Raw genomic sequence first — 14,512 nt, 5'->3', positions numbered from 1 at the left:
ACAGCGAAGCACAAATGTTGCAAAACAAGTAACGCGATTTCTACAGAAAGAAAACGTATTTCACTAGTATAAAAAATTGTCCCGTTTATAGTGAATTACGAGGTTGCCAAATGCGAAAGGACGGCAAAACAAATTTGCATAGCAATGCGAGCAACTCACCCCACTTGGTAGTGTAAATATTGGCACCTGGAAACAACAAACCCATAGAGGTAGCATTATCACTTCTATATCTAATGTCGTCGTTGTGTTGACATAATAGGAATAGCCAGATTTTTTTTTTACATAAGCGATGTGCTGGACATCGAATAGAGGGAGTGTAATCAATGCAAATTTACAGTATCAGATCCAGTTGGTCCGGTTTCCTGTATATATTGAACGAAAGGACAGTGGACAATCGTACTTGGGGTGTTACTACAAGTGCAATCTTGGAATTTACTTTAGAACCTTATAATATATTAAGAGAACATCGGTGGTGATGACTGTTGAAACAAGAAATCAATTTATTTTCGCCGTGGTCGGGGATGCCTAAAACCGAATGTCAATTAAGGTTAGTTAATAAAGCCACAACGTTATTACCGCCGCGGTGACCATACAGACCGACTAACAAGGAAAAGTTGGGATGTGGAAATGGTGCCCCGGGATGCTTCATGCACTGATATGTTTTTTCCATGTACATGCATGGGACCATGACTGGAGCGCATATTGACCGTGGGCGCAAAGTATTTATTTATCTCCAATAATGTGTTCGTTACTCCACTAAGTGGTTTGCACGTGAATAGAGGCGCTACTTCATCGCTTCTCTTGTCGTGCCTAGCTCGGGATCTAGAAATTGTGCCTTTCGTCTTAACGTCTTGTGGTTTTTCAAGACGTTCCTTCATTCCTATTGTGTTACCACCCTTGGTGCAGTGTAAGAAGTATGTATCGCGCGTGTTGGACTATACCTTTGTTGCCTCGGCAGTCTCGGGCACAATTTCTGCTACGCAATTTATTCCTTGTTGTTGTTTCCCGCATGCCTCTTCCTCGCGCACGGTCCGGTGCAAGTGTTTACATTTTGGCTACTCGTAGCGCATTTTTAACGCGACAGCGTTAAGGAGCTCGTGTCGCAGAAAAGCCGGTGTCGGCGACGTTGCCCGTGAGCGATAAATCCCAGCAGGCACTTCATGAATAAAAAACAACTTGCAAGATCGGCTGGGTGGGAATCGAACCAGGGTCTCCGGAGTGTGAGACGGAGACGCTACCACTCAACCACGAGTTCGATGCTTCAAAGCGGTACAAAAGCGCCTCTAGTGAATGCGGTGTTGCCTTAGAAACGAGCTGTTTCTAATGGTACGCCCACACTAGCGACAAAAACGCGCGCGACACGCCGCACGCGGCAAGCGACCGCGCGGCAGACGCGTGCGGGCAAGTCCACAGTCGCGTTTTGCGGCACGCGGCAGCGGCCCGTGGAGTCCCGCGTTGTCTCGTTCCATTCGATACTTCTCGCGACAACGCGCTCTCCGTTCTGCCCATTTCGTCTTCCATCGGAAGTGTCTGTGTTTTTTTGCGCCACTGCCGGCCACGCTCAGGCATGTCGGATACGGACGAGGAGCTACTGGTGACTGTGGACACTATAATACTTGTTTGTTCGTTACCTGTGCGACGCCGACGTGCCAGACAGCGGACGAGAAAGTTTTGGGTGCGGTACAGGGCCACTGAGGGCCAGGCGCGCACTCTGCTTCCCCACCTTCACCAATTACTCACCTGTCATGCCAAACTGCTGTCCATAATGTGCCAGCGGTTGGCGCGCAGCTCCTTGTCCGACGCTCGATTTATCATAGAGGTACGCATATCCGCGAACGGTTTCCAAAAACGCCTCCATTGCGAGGCGAATTCTTCGTCGACGCCTGAGTGGCGGTGTGGTAAGGCTTAACAAAAACAGCCCCCTTGACTGGAAATGGCCTCTGAGATTTTACGGCGCGCGTGTCACTGTTCAGTCTCAGAGCCCATAGATTATGATTCTTTGCTTATGCGACAGGTGGCGCCACAACAGCGCGGCTCGTAAAGCGGCTCGCTTCTGATTGGTGGACGTTTCGCGTCTGCCGCGAAAAATGGGTCTCGCACCCATTCGCGCGTTTGCCGCGCGTTGCTGCCGCTTTTAGTGAATCTTGCCGCGCGCGACAGCACCGCTCGCCGCGCGCGTTGTGTCGCGCGCGTTTTTGTCGCTAGTGTGGACGTACCATAAGCCTCAGGCGTGCGTCGCTTGCTCAGGCGCACATTTCGTTGCCGCGCCGAACACTGTGTTTCTCGACGCTCACCGCGTCCGATGCGGGGCGCGTAGTCGCTGCGCCATAGCCCATTGTCTTACACCCCTTGGCGGGTCGACGCGAACGCTGTCGCGTTCCACTCTTGAAGACGAAGCTTAAGCGTCCTCCATTTTTTTGTCTCTGCACACGAAACATTGTTGTGTGGTGCATCGCTGTTTTCACTCGCGTTATCTTCGCCCGAAGTTTAAATATTGCAAGGGTCGTACTACTGCTGTATATATTATATATCGGAAAGAAAACCTCAATGCCGACGATGTGTAAAGAAAGAAAGGTTCACCTGAGTGACGTCATGCAATTTTGTGCGCTTACCGTCGTAATCTCTGTGTCTCCCGACTCCTGTGGAGAAAGTGAATTGCAAATTTCTTGTCAAGATAAACTGAACGTTCGATGCTTAAATGGCACACGTGCAAGCCAAGAGACCCCAAACCACGTGTTTTGCGTGCCACGTAGTTTGCATAGGCAGAAAGTTACCATGGTTGTTTCTGTAACTTTAGGCTCCTAAATATGTGGAAAAAAAAAGAAACGGTGTCGTTCACTCCACACCAACTGAAACTTATCCGCACAGAAATGTGACTGTAGCGACACTACGAGTGAGTGGAACTGGGTGATCTGTGCTACGGGGAGTTCGCATGTACGGCAATCGCAGGAAATGGAGTCTACAGGTTTAAGTCTTTTACGGGTGTTCAGAGCGATGTCAGCCTTTAGCTACTCAGTGAAGCACTCAGAGCAAACGCAAAAATAATTGAGCCATAGACACGAGCAGGGCCGTTATCGTTTGATGTCGGAACTGAAGACTGAAAGTTGAAGGTTTTCGCTTGCACGTAGCGTAAAACGTACCGTGGTTCACACGATTCATGTCGTACTCTCTTGAGCTCTGAACATTACTTTTGCGTTATGTGTCACTGCTTATATGCCCCAACGCGTTCTCCATGGCATGTTAGTCTTTGATATTTGCCGACAAAGTCAATCTGTGGAATGGGTAACCGCGCCTAAATTTCTCAGCCGTAAAGGCGTAAATCATTGAAAAAATACACCTTATTTGGATGCAGGCATAGCTGACTCCGTAAAATGAGGAATATCGTCATCTTGTTTTCCATACCGTTCTACAGAAAAAATATTCTGAAGTAAATTGCAATTGAATTACGATATATCATAGGAAGCCAACAAACACTGACACCAAGGCAAATATAGGGGGAATTACTTGTGCTTGATAAACGAAATAAAGAAACGATAAATAAATGGAAAAATTAAAGTGGATGAAAAAACAATTTGCCGCGGGTGGGAACCGAACCCAAAACCTTCGCATTTCGCGTTTCGCATTCCAATTGAATTAGGAGGCATCTTGAGCATTAGCAATAATGTTTGTCCCTCGTACGTCGACAGTCAAAACGAAAATACATTGGGAACATGAGAATGGAGCAGCGGCAGAGAAAGGGCACAAACTGTGCCTATATGCAGTGTTGAGAAAGCGTTTCTTAATTAGGTAACAACAAAGCATAAGGTGCTGCACGGGTTTCCGTACCTATTAAAAAAATAGGCGTTACCGATTTCTATTATTGGCATGACAGTTAGATTATAAAGGGCAATGAGTCTTGCTCAGTGCTTTGAAACGACGTTTCTGTAGCATGATTACGTACGCTCTCTACATTTTTTTATGGAGTTCTGTGAGCTAAGTTGACAAATAGTTCACTTTTTTAGCGTAAGTTATGGCTGGTAAATCAACCAGGATAATTTAGACCACCATTTGCTTCAAAATTTGAATCATTGAAGCTCACGTGCTATGGTAGAGTGTATAGGTGCGACTGGACGAGGACGTAGAAAGTAACAGATACGCAGACACAGCGCTTCACTTTCAGCTATAGATTTTATTTTCGCACGCATCGATAAATATATACCGTGCGAGCTGAAACAAACGTAACAGCAAAAAAGAACATTGAGTGGTGCATTTCGATGAACCGAACATGAACCAAATCAAACCGATGAACCGAACACACGTGTTCGGTTCATTGAAATGCACCACTCAATGTTCCTTTTTGCTTTTACGTTTGTTTCCGCTCGCACGGTATATATATCTTGATGCATGCCAAAATAAAATCTATAGCTGAAAGTCAAGCGCTGTGTCTGTGTATCTGTTTCTTTCTACGTCCTCGTCCAGTCACGCTTATACACTCTACCATGGATTCTAACCAACTAGCCCACCAACGTGTTTTAACCAAGTTCACGTGCTAATGGTTTATTCATGCGAGCAAATTTCGTCTGTGAATTGTTCTGATAGATGAACTTTGAGAAGTAGAGGCGCAAGTAGGGGATTCCTCGCAAAGTTATGTATGGTAAATTGAATGAAACTATGACCTGAGGAAGCTGTCTGTAAGAAGCCAGAAGGATCAGAGAAGCCTAAATTACAAGTTGACACTTGTTCTGCCTTCATTCGAGTCCTCGCCAGAGTGCCGTACCGGCTCCCCACTGCCGACTCTGGCATGGTAATTATTTCCTCCTATAGGTTTTGGATGAGAACGTGCGGCTTAAACAATGTGAACCACTCTCCACAATCAACTACTCACAATAGCTGATGCCCACTTGATATAGATAAGCACATTTGATAAGCACAAATGATATTGTGGCACCACTCATGCTCACTTACATAGACGATCGTTCGTTAATGTAGCACATTTACGTGGAATCCATACATGAACGTATTTATTCGGATTAGAGTAAAATCTCAGAGTCTGCAGGCCTATCTCTGTTCATGAAATTGGTCGCACAGCAAAGATCGGCACATTGGTAACGTGAGCAAGTTGTACGACCGCTATACTATGCTGCCCTTTGCAAGTTTCTGCCGTCTCACCGAAAGAGCAGGGAAAAAAATTTAAGCTTAACGTCACATAAGGTGTATGATCTGGTGGCTGGAAGATAAATACGTGGTAACATTAATTGCGCTGCCACGTGATTCCCTCGTGCTAGGCTTTTTGTCATAGACCAAGCTCCCAGCGAGTTCTCGTATAGTACGAACAGCGGAGCAAACTTCTCAAACTGCTCTGCCTAAAATATACGATCGTGGCGCGTGAACCGATTGATTTTGATACTTCTGTAATCAGGCAAAAAATGGCGACTCGTGTCTCGGGCTTTGAAGCCTAGCACGTGATTAGTAAGACTTAGTTCGTTCTTAAGCGGATAAATGATGCCTGTCGTGTAGTGCAACTTGACACATCATAGATGTGCGCAAGCTTTCTTGTACATCCGCGTTTTTTTTTTGTTAAGTCCGGGAACACGAATACTAACGCTGCGTAAACCTGTTCTTTGTGGGGTTCAAAGACGCCTAAAGGGGGTGGGTACGCACGGTCTGTGTTTCTTGCGCATATATACAGGACTACATGATAGTATCGTCACTACATAGTACCATGATAGTACCACGTCTGACAACTTGGTTGTTTGCATGGTGATTATTAAGAAAGGCGTAAAGAGAAGAAAAAATTGCAAATTCTCAAATTTTGCTCTTCCTGATGCGGTCGTTCCTGGCGCCCAGGACATCGGCCCACAAACCGAGAAGATGGAACATTTTGGTGTGTTCCTAACTTCACGTGGCTTAATTCGCACGCGAATACTCAGTATTTTAGCCGAATCATTATAATTTCCATAGTACTAAAAGAAAGTGAGGTTTTGAATTGTAGGATGATAACTACTCTAAGCATATTGGATACAAAAGCACCGTGACATGTTCTTAGAATTTAAAACAAATTGGTGGGCAAATAATCTACGTATCTGGTCATACGTACACGAAATACGCAATGGAACTGAGTGCTTCGAAACACTTACCTTTTCAGTGCTGGGTGTTTCCGGTTCCTATTTGGAAGCGGGGGAAACAAAAGTCAGTTACCAAAAAATATTCGGTCATTGCTGTTCACCAGGGGTGCGATCTTGTACGCGTTCCAAAATAGAACGGAGGCGGTCCGTTCTACCTAGCCACACACGATTGGTCAATTTGAACCGTGACGAATGCCATGACGTCAATTGTGACGTGATATCTGCTGTCAATCATTCCGTGTCGTCGGCTATCGGACGAATGCAATGGAACGGACCGCCTATTTCGCGACGTAAAGAACGCACCGCTTCCGTTCTATTTTGGAACGCGTACAAGATCGCACCCCTGGGGACCTCTATTTTAGCACAACCAAAGAAACCCCGATTTAACGTAGCACACTGTAGGAAATTGAGAACCATCTCCACGTCTGAACGTCTATTACTTGCAAGACACCTGAAGAGGAGATATCTGAAGAAAAAACAAAAAAAGCAACCATTTCCTACGAAAGCCAGCGTTTCTAAAAGTTCTGACGTGGTGGTAGCAGAATAAACTGAAAGCACCAAGCGTGGCGAACGTCCTAGAGATGCACGTGTCGGTGCTGAGGCAAAACTGACGACATATAGTTGGATGGCTGCTGTGCTGGGCATGCTTTTCAGTGATCGCTGTACGATTGCTGTGTTTGTTTATAACAATGGACCAGCAAACAAACATCATCAAAAGATCTACCACGACTGAACCACTAGTATTCAGTGCCAAAGAGACATAATTGTCCTTCCCTCTCTACGAGCCCCTAGTGTCACTGCGCGACTGCGTATCCTGTCGTCGTAGGATGCTAATAATTACCTCAACGGCCAAATTAGCCAAAAAAATTAACTTCCTAATTGCAACGTATAAGACATCGAAACAAACAAGCGCTCACCGTTTCGGAGCCAGTCGTTTCTGTCGGCTATCAGTGGATGGAGGAATGCGCATTCACGAAAGAAGCATAATGAGCATTTCTGTGTTGATATGGAGTTGCAAGGCTCAGTGCTAATAGTTACCTGCAGATTTAGTGAATTTCTTATTGGACAATTACGCAAGGAGAAGGTTAAGAAAGAAGAGTATTTTTTTTTCTGAAGCAGTAGTTTGTTGTGTCTAAAGAGTGGGTGGGAAGATAACCACAAATAACTTTTAACTTTGGGGTTACTATGGTTGCTGTCGATATTGTGCTGCAGACAGTCACGTTAACTTGAACATGATCTGCCATACGATATCTTAAATTTGTAGATTACCTATATTTAAGTGCATAGCGAAAAGTGCTTCTGCTCGTTGCTGCATTTAACGTTTGCGCTTGAAAATAATTTATCCAGAAAGATCTCCTGATCCTCGGGAAGACCTACCGTGTTATTTCTATAGAAACATGCACTAATAAAAAAGGCTATTTCAATAAGACACGTTCAATATAATTTGTAGAGAAATATGAAGCGTGCAGATGAAAAATTATACAAATATTAAATGTAACATTTTCAAAAAGGAGCGACTCACCGTTTCAGTACCAGAAGTATCGGTTCTCTAAAATGCAAAAACGAGGAAACTGTTAGAACTGCCGCTTTATTGTTACAGGTGGAAAAGTACTTAGTTCGGTATAATGTGTTCTATCAATTGCGACATCTCGTTATCATGACCATATATAAGGCTACGCAGTAAAATCTCCATTCTTGCCAGCCTTGAGCCTATAGCTGGCGTCAGCTACAGAGAAGTACTACGAAAGGCAAAAGTGATGGAATGCTTTCTACGTCCTGTGTCAACGAAAGAGGATGAAGTTACACGAAAGTTGACATTCTGTCATTTGTCGGCACAACTTCACCGCATGATCGTTGCTAAAATAAAATCTGTGAAATCAAGCATATTTTGCACGACTAAAGCAGTAGTCTCTGGCAGTTACACGAGATGGCACAGCGGGAAAACTATTTAGCCATTATAGGCGCATGGAGATAGATTTGACGAATTTGTTTTTGGACTGTTACGCAAGCAGAACGTTAAGAATGTTACTCTGTGCGATGACGTTCAAAGGCATCAAGAATTAAAACTTGTGACCAAATGTACCACCGTGGTTGCTCAGTGGCTATGGTGCTGGGCTGCGGAGCACGAGGTCGTGGGATCGAATCCCTGCCATGGCGGCCACATTTCGATGGGGGTGAAATGTGAAAACACCCGTGTGCTTAGATTTAGGTGCACGTTAAAGAACCTCACGTGGTCGAAATTTCCGGAGTCCTCCACTGCGGCCTGCCTCATAATCGGAAAGTGGTTTTGGCACGTAAAACCCCATAATTGAATTTATTTGTGACAGAATGTCTGAATAATGTCATCGACACTGGTCTAAATCATAGGACTATTCGTACTATACTGAAGGGCAACTTTAGGTCCAAGTAGAGGCCGCTGTTGCGTTTTGCTATGACATTGGTCGTCTCGGAATCACATGCAAATGAAGCCGGGCAAGATGAGGGTCTTTGTAAATCCATGCAACATGCGCTGCGGCTATTTGTATTCATAGCATTAACCGCGCACAAAAAGCGCCTCATCTTAGCGTCTTATCGTCTTAGCATCTTATCTTAGCGCGCATACGTGAAGAACTTGAGCCTCGTATAGCAGGTGCAGTCACTTATCAGTATTCGTAACGTTTTTTTTTTTTAAATTTCGCCGTTGAATTGAACGTGGACATATTTATGCAGTGAAGCTCGCTTTACGCGTGCCTGCCGACGGAAGCGAGACAGGAACGCATTGTCTTGCGCTTTGTTTTCCTCCACTGCGTACGTGCCAGCCAAATAAAAAAAAAAGAAGCTTTGCTTGGTGGTCATTAAGCAAAAAATTACTGATCGAGCTTCGATTGTACGTTTAAAGCGTCAAAGCCAGTTAGCATCACGTGCGATTCGCCTGTTCCAGAAGTCCCTACATTTCTCAATTCAGGGTGGAGTGGAAGATGGAAGCGAAGATAACGTCCTGTAGAGTTGGTTCGATCCTATTTAGTTTATTTTGCCAATTCGAATTATAGGAAGAGCTGACGCTCTTGAGTTAACAGTATAAAAAAAAGGATAAATCTTAGAATGTTCTTTAGTTCCCACTGCGTGTGTGGATGCAAGCACATCCCACATGTTCAAGTAGTGCGCCCAGTTAAGTTGGATTGTATTGTCAACAGCGATATGGTTCACAAGCCTGCATCGCATAAAAAATAGCGCGTTACATGTCGCGTTAACGTGGGAGCGTAGGGGAGTTGGCAGCTAGGCAAATAGCGGTAGGCGCCAAGGCGTGATAGACGGCTGACTTGCAGCAGCAGCAAGTACGTCAATCTTTCGTCCTCGGCCTGACTGTGGTTTTCAGGTGCACTGCTACGCCGTGGAGGCGATCAGAGTAAGCGTGAATCTAGCAGCAGCAGTGAGAACACCATCAAGAAAATACTTATGCCGAATTCGGCAGATCGCACCAGCGTGCACCGGGGCCCCCTGGGGCGACCATGATTGCACGAAACAGCGCACTGGGGCGCCCCAGCCCACACCGGTGCAATTTGGTGATCTCGCCCATTACCGTCCGTGGGGACGACAAATCTGGTCTCTAGAAAATGGGGAATGACCATCAGAAGCAACTAGGGTGGTTGCTTGGGCTAGTTGGTAATTCATGATCAAAAATAATGTACAGCGCAAAGGACAAGGACAGCGATAGACGACATACACAGCGCTGTGTATGTCGTCTATCGCTGTCCTTGTCCTTTGCGCTGTACGTTATTTTTGATCAGAAGCAACAATAAGTTTATCCGGTATTGCAATAGGAAAGGGTCTTCACGTGAAGTCACATTGGAGAGTGAAGGAAATAAACCGACCATTGTAAATGGTTCCGCAGAAGGCTCTTACGCAAGCTAGGCTAGATTTTTGTTGTTTTGTTTAAGGCAAAAGGCCGCGATAGAGAAGGAAAGAAAATTGCAAGGGGGAGCGCGTGCTAATAACTATGTATTGAAAGGAGAGTTGATATGGCCAGAAAACTTTCGTCTGAGTCGGTCTTAGCAAGCATGAAGGTGTATAAGAGAGTGACTTACCATGGCCGACGAAGTCGAGCGTGCTGACTGCAGTGTAGAAAGAAGGCAGGAAAAAAAAACGAACACGCTTAAGTCTTACACATGCCATATATTCGAGAGGCCTCAATTAAGTTGGGATGAGCGGCGAAAGACAAATGTTATGGCTTTCCCGTAATCGAGAGTAGACGCAAGCACGAAATGGCTACCGACAAAGTAGATTAGTCGGAGATGATACTACAGCCACAGCCGTAAAATTGGCATAATGCATGTTCGCTACGGCACACCCCACCCCACCACAGCTCATGAACCTGTTTTTAACTGAACCACACTGCAAGTGCCATCTCGGACAAATAACCCTCCGCTTCGTGCCGGACGCTGCCAGCTTGGTCGTGCAGCGTGGCGCCATCTCTCGAGCCGCGCCAAAACCCGCGCCGCGTAACTCACGGACCACTGGCTTTGAAAAGAGCGCAGGCAACCCTGTCTCAGCGCGAAAAGATGACAAGCAAGTGTAGGGTATGGTACGGTTTAACGCGCTGCCGGCGCTGAAGGCGGTAATGTCCGAAGAGTAGGCGCCTGCTGCTGGCGATGGAGAGGCTGTCGCCGGGCCGAAGAAGCGCTGAGCGCTTGACCCACAAAAATGTGCTAGCGACACGCCACTCACTTGTCAGTCGCGCAGCCGGTCGTCGTGGATGCGTTGTTTGGATTAGAGAGCGGGAGAAGTATACGAAGCTACTCGCTTAGCTAGAGCACAAAGCGCGAGCGCACGAGAGCGAAATGACAGCGCCAATGACACATTCAGCGCCAGTCTGGAAGACAGTGAAATCAAGGAACAAGCAAGGCATCATGTTTCGGTTCTCCTACAAAGGGATTCAATCACGGGGTTTGTAGAACGCTGCACCAGCCGCGCCTGCAGAGTGCGAAACACTGCGGTTTTCAGCAAAAGCAAAGGCTAGTTAGCGTGTTACTCTGTACACTGCTCGCAGGAAAGAAAGCATTCGAATGACGGAGGGTCTACCGCAATTGAATGTTTCGCAGTGTTCTTTTCCCCCGACAAATCTCTCGTTCATCCAATGGCATTCTGTGGCTAGAGACAATCCATGCTATTTTTGACATCCTGGCGTCTGCTGTAGCGGGCTACCGCAGCGTTCATTCAAGAGATAACCATGCGACATTGAAGATGCTAACCTACACTGTCCGCCGCTGTTCTGTATAAACTTGTATTGGCCACTCTGGGGCGCTCAATATAGCAGGACATTCTGAGAAAATTTGTGAAAAATTATTCTGCAGCAACCGAACGCTATATCATATTAACCTTCCTCCTGTAATCCATAATTATCCAACATGTTCACAACATACCTCAAAGAAAAGATACCAATCTTCTTATTTCATTAATGACATGATTTCACGAATTCAACGCGCATGTGTTTCTCAGGCATGTGCGAACAAGAAGCTAACAGGTAGTGCAAATATACCTAACGTCTATTGAAGGTGTACCCGTCGTAGCGCTCTACTTTGATCCACTATCAATGTGACTAGCACATTGATAGTACGTTGCACATTGACATTGAATAACACAAAAGGTGAACCTTAAGTGAAAGCAAGTCCTCCACGCCGTAAGACGGCCATGGCAGAATAGTAGAGGAACATTTAGCCACAGGGCTGGTACTGTGACGTCGGCACTGTTTACGTCGAGAGTCGCCTTACTCGGTGGTGTGCCTTGGCTTCGCCAAAGCGCGAAACAAGCTAGGCAGGACGCACGGTGAGCGTTCCCGTGTGACGACAACAGCAGAACCGAAGACCTGCATAACCACTCAAGTCTTCCACTATTTATGGGCATCAAATCAAAGACAAAGAAAGATTTTACCGTTGCTCTAAATGCACCAACTATTGACAGCAAATCCTATAGTTGAACGAAGAGCACTTTTCGCTCATGAGCCTAATGCTTCCTGCCGTCTCCGGCGACAACTTTCAAGTTCCAGCCTCTACAGTAGTCGTTAGTCGTCTGCCGGAGGAGTACCACAATGCCTTTATAAGACACCATCAGAACGGGTTGACTATCTTAAAACTCAACGTGTATTAGTGATTTAGAGGAGCTCGATTCTTAACCGTTGCAGGATCGCTTTTCATCTCCGTCAAAAAAATTATGCTCAACCAACTGACGCTGCAGATGGCTTCAAGAGGAAGAATTGTGGGATGGGGGAATCGAGACACTCACAAGGAATGTTTCGATTTCTTAATAGAGGCATAGACCGCATCAAACACCCACGATGATACCTTGCAAGAAACAGAATCTCTATGAGAGTTTCACAGAGGGCTTCCTTAATATTTTGGTTTAAAGCTTATTGTCGTGTGTCGTATATTTTCGCGGTAACGCTCGCAGTTTTTCTTGCATAAAATTATCGCTATGTTGTAGGGTGTAATCACTAAGCAGCGAAAAAGATGCCTGAACTTTAGTTGTTAAATAGAAGGGTAAAAAAAAGAAGTGGCGGTAAATCAGGGTTATAAAGCCATTCTCTTCAGCTCAAACGAAAGATTGCCCTTGAGCAGAAGCAAATTTTTTTATTAAGAACCCAGGAAGTACAAACACCCTTTATTTGCAGACACTACTACTAGCTGTATGTAGAGTACCTAAACGAATAAGAACACTTATTCCAGCCCGATTTATGCAGACTCCCGAACAATACTGACGTCACTGATCGTGGCCTCGTCACCAGCCACGCGACTTCTGTCTACATCGCCGCTTTTGTCGGCCTTAAGATTGAAACTGGCCGCGTGGATTCCGTATCGCCCCTTAGAGAAGAGATGTGGCGAAAAAGAAACAGTTCCGACGTTAGCTGTTTACGTGAAACTCAAAACCTTGAATAAATGGAAAGAAAACCTCGCTACTTGTACGTTCGGATGGGATGAAATTGTGTTTGTGCTACACGATAGTGTGGAAAACACTTGAGATGGCGTTGGGCTGCCATCAACGCTCATCATGAACGGCCGGTAAGACCATATGACTTGAGGCATGCACTAGTGAAAGTGAAATCACACAAAACTTACTGTGGCTGAGCCTATTAGTTTATTTCCCAGAATGCAAGCAGTAGACAGAATCGTTGAAACTAAACATTGATGTTTTTCATTGTACGGAAAAATATATTCTTATTCTAGTGATTTCTCAGCTTTATCGCAAATTACGAGAATGTCAAGTGTGACAGGAGAATTAATGAACGGCATGCGGCCGGAGAAAAACAGGACAGTAACAAGAGGACAGCGGTCTCGGCACCAACAGCTCTAACAACGGCACCAACAGCTCGCGCCCTACAACGAAGATGGCGCCCCTCTACAACTTGGTCCCTGTTCTTATTCTTCATTACAATAACCCCCGCGGCTAAAGGGAGCCCCTTGGCGACTCAAGGCGATGAAAGAATGAGACGATTGTGACGTGGCTTGAGGCGGCTAACGTAGACCGTGTCGCGACCAAGACGGCGTTTGTGTGAAGATGGGTTGACAGACTCGATGACATAGGTGACGGGAGACAGTATGGCCCGGGATATTTGGCAGGCCGCAAATTAGGGAGTGAGGCCAGGAGATAGGAACAGTAGCCTCATCCAGACGAGGTTTCCGATGGCGAAACTCGGTACGAGCTTATCGTTGTCGCAGCGATTTTTCTAGAGGGCTTGGCTGTAGGACCTGAATGAGCTTACCGACGGCACTCTTCATGGTGTCCGATGTCGGAAATTGGACTGAATTAAGAGGCGTCCGGGCAGTGCGGCAAAATTGTGTCATGTGTGAAAGATGCGTTGCGGCCATTTCAAATAAAACGTGACGAAAAGCCTGTCGTGTCATGGTGTTACGTGCCTAAGTCACGAAGGGTAGAACGACGTCCCATTATAATGGTCAGAATAATGGTACATCGCGAGCATGTCTTCCAGCGTGTGGTTGAAACGTTTCCTGAGGCCATTTGTTAGAAGGTGGTTGGCAGTAGAAGTGCGGTGGACAATACGGCACGAGCGGAGGAGTTCTTGTATGACCTTGGACAAAAACACACATCTGTCACTCAGCAGTCCCCAAGGCGCAACATGACCGTGATTTAAGAATGCCGCAAGATGAAGGAAGTGCCATCACGAGCACCAGCAGCAGGAAATGGTGCCGTTTCTGGGTATACCATGAGATGGTCCACCGCTACAATTAATTTCCAGCAGCAGAGGATGGAAGTGGTCCATGAAGATTGGTTGCATTGCATTCAAAAGGGCGGGCAGGACATGGGTAAAGGCTACAGCTGACCGTCTGTATGATGAAACTTCTTCCGTTGTTGACATGCGGGACGAGACCGAATATATTTACGGCCAAACGTGCACATCTCACGCCACATAGTAGTGT

General features: G+C 46.0%; 1 protein-coding gene across 27 annotated transcripts in view; it reads right to left on the bottom strand.

Annotated features, from left to right (window-relative positions):
* Positions 1–14,512, bottom strand: part of LOC135896969 (uncharacterized) — a 279,122-nt gene that overhangs the window by 32,674 nt on the left and 231,936 nt on the right. For 21 of the 27 annotated variants that reach the window (XM_070526193.1, XM_070526196.1, XM_070526203.1 and 18 more), the window contains 6 exons: positions 10,169–10,195; positions 7,627–7,653; positions 7,022–7,048; positions 6,117–6,143; positions 2,613–2,639; positions 160–186 (listed from right to left, as the gene is read on the bottom strand). In XM_070526193.1, the coding sequence (XP_070382294.1) occupies positions 160–186; positions 2,613–2,639; positions 6,117–6,143; positions 7,022–7,048; positions 7,627–7,653; positions 10,169–10,195 (162 nt within the window). The remainder of the gene's footprint in view (positions 1–159; positions 187–2,612; positions 2,640–6,116; positions 6,144–7,021; positions 7,049–7,626; positions 7,654–10,168; positions 10,196–14,512) is intronic. The other 6 variants (XM_070526215.1, XM_070526217.1, XM_070526216.1 and 3 more) reach the window with 2 other exon arrangements.

This window comes from Dermacentor albipictus, chromosome 9, assembly GCF_038994185.2.
Source record: "Dermacentor albipictus isolate Rhodes 1998 colony chromosome 9, USDA_Dalb.pri_finalv2, whole genome shotgun sequence".
Taxonomy (NCBI): domain Eukaryota; kingdom Metazoa; phylum Arthropoda; class Arachnida; order Ixodida; family Ixodidae; genus Dermacentor; species Dermacentor albipictus.
The sequence above is the reverse complement of the archived record's forward strand: the minus strand, read 5'-3'. Positions and strand labels throughout refer to the sequence as shown.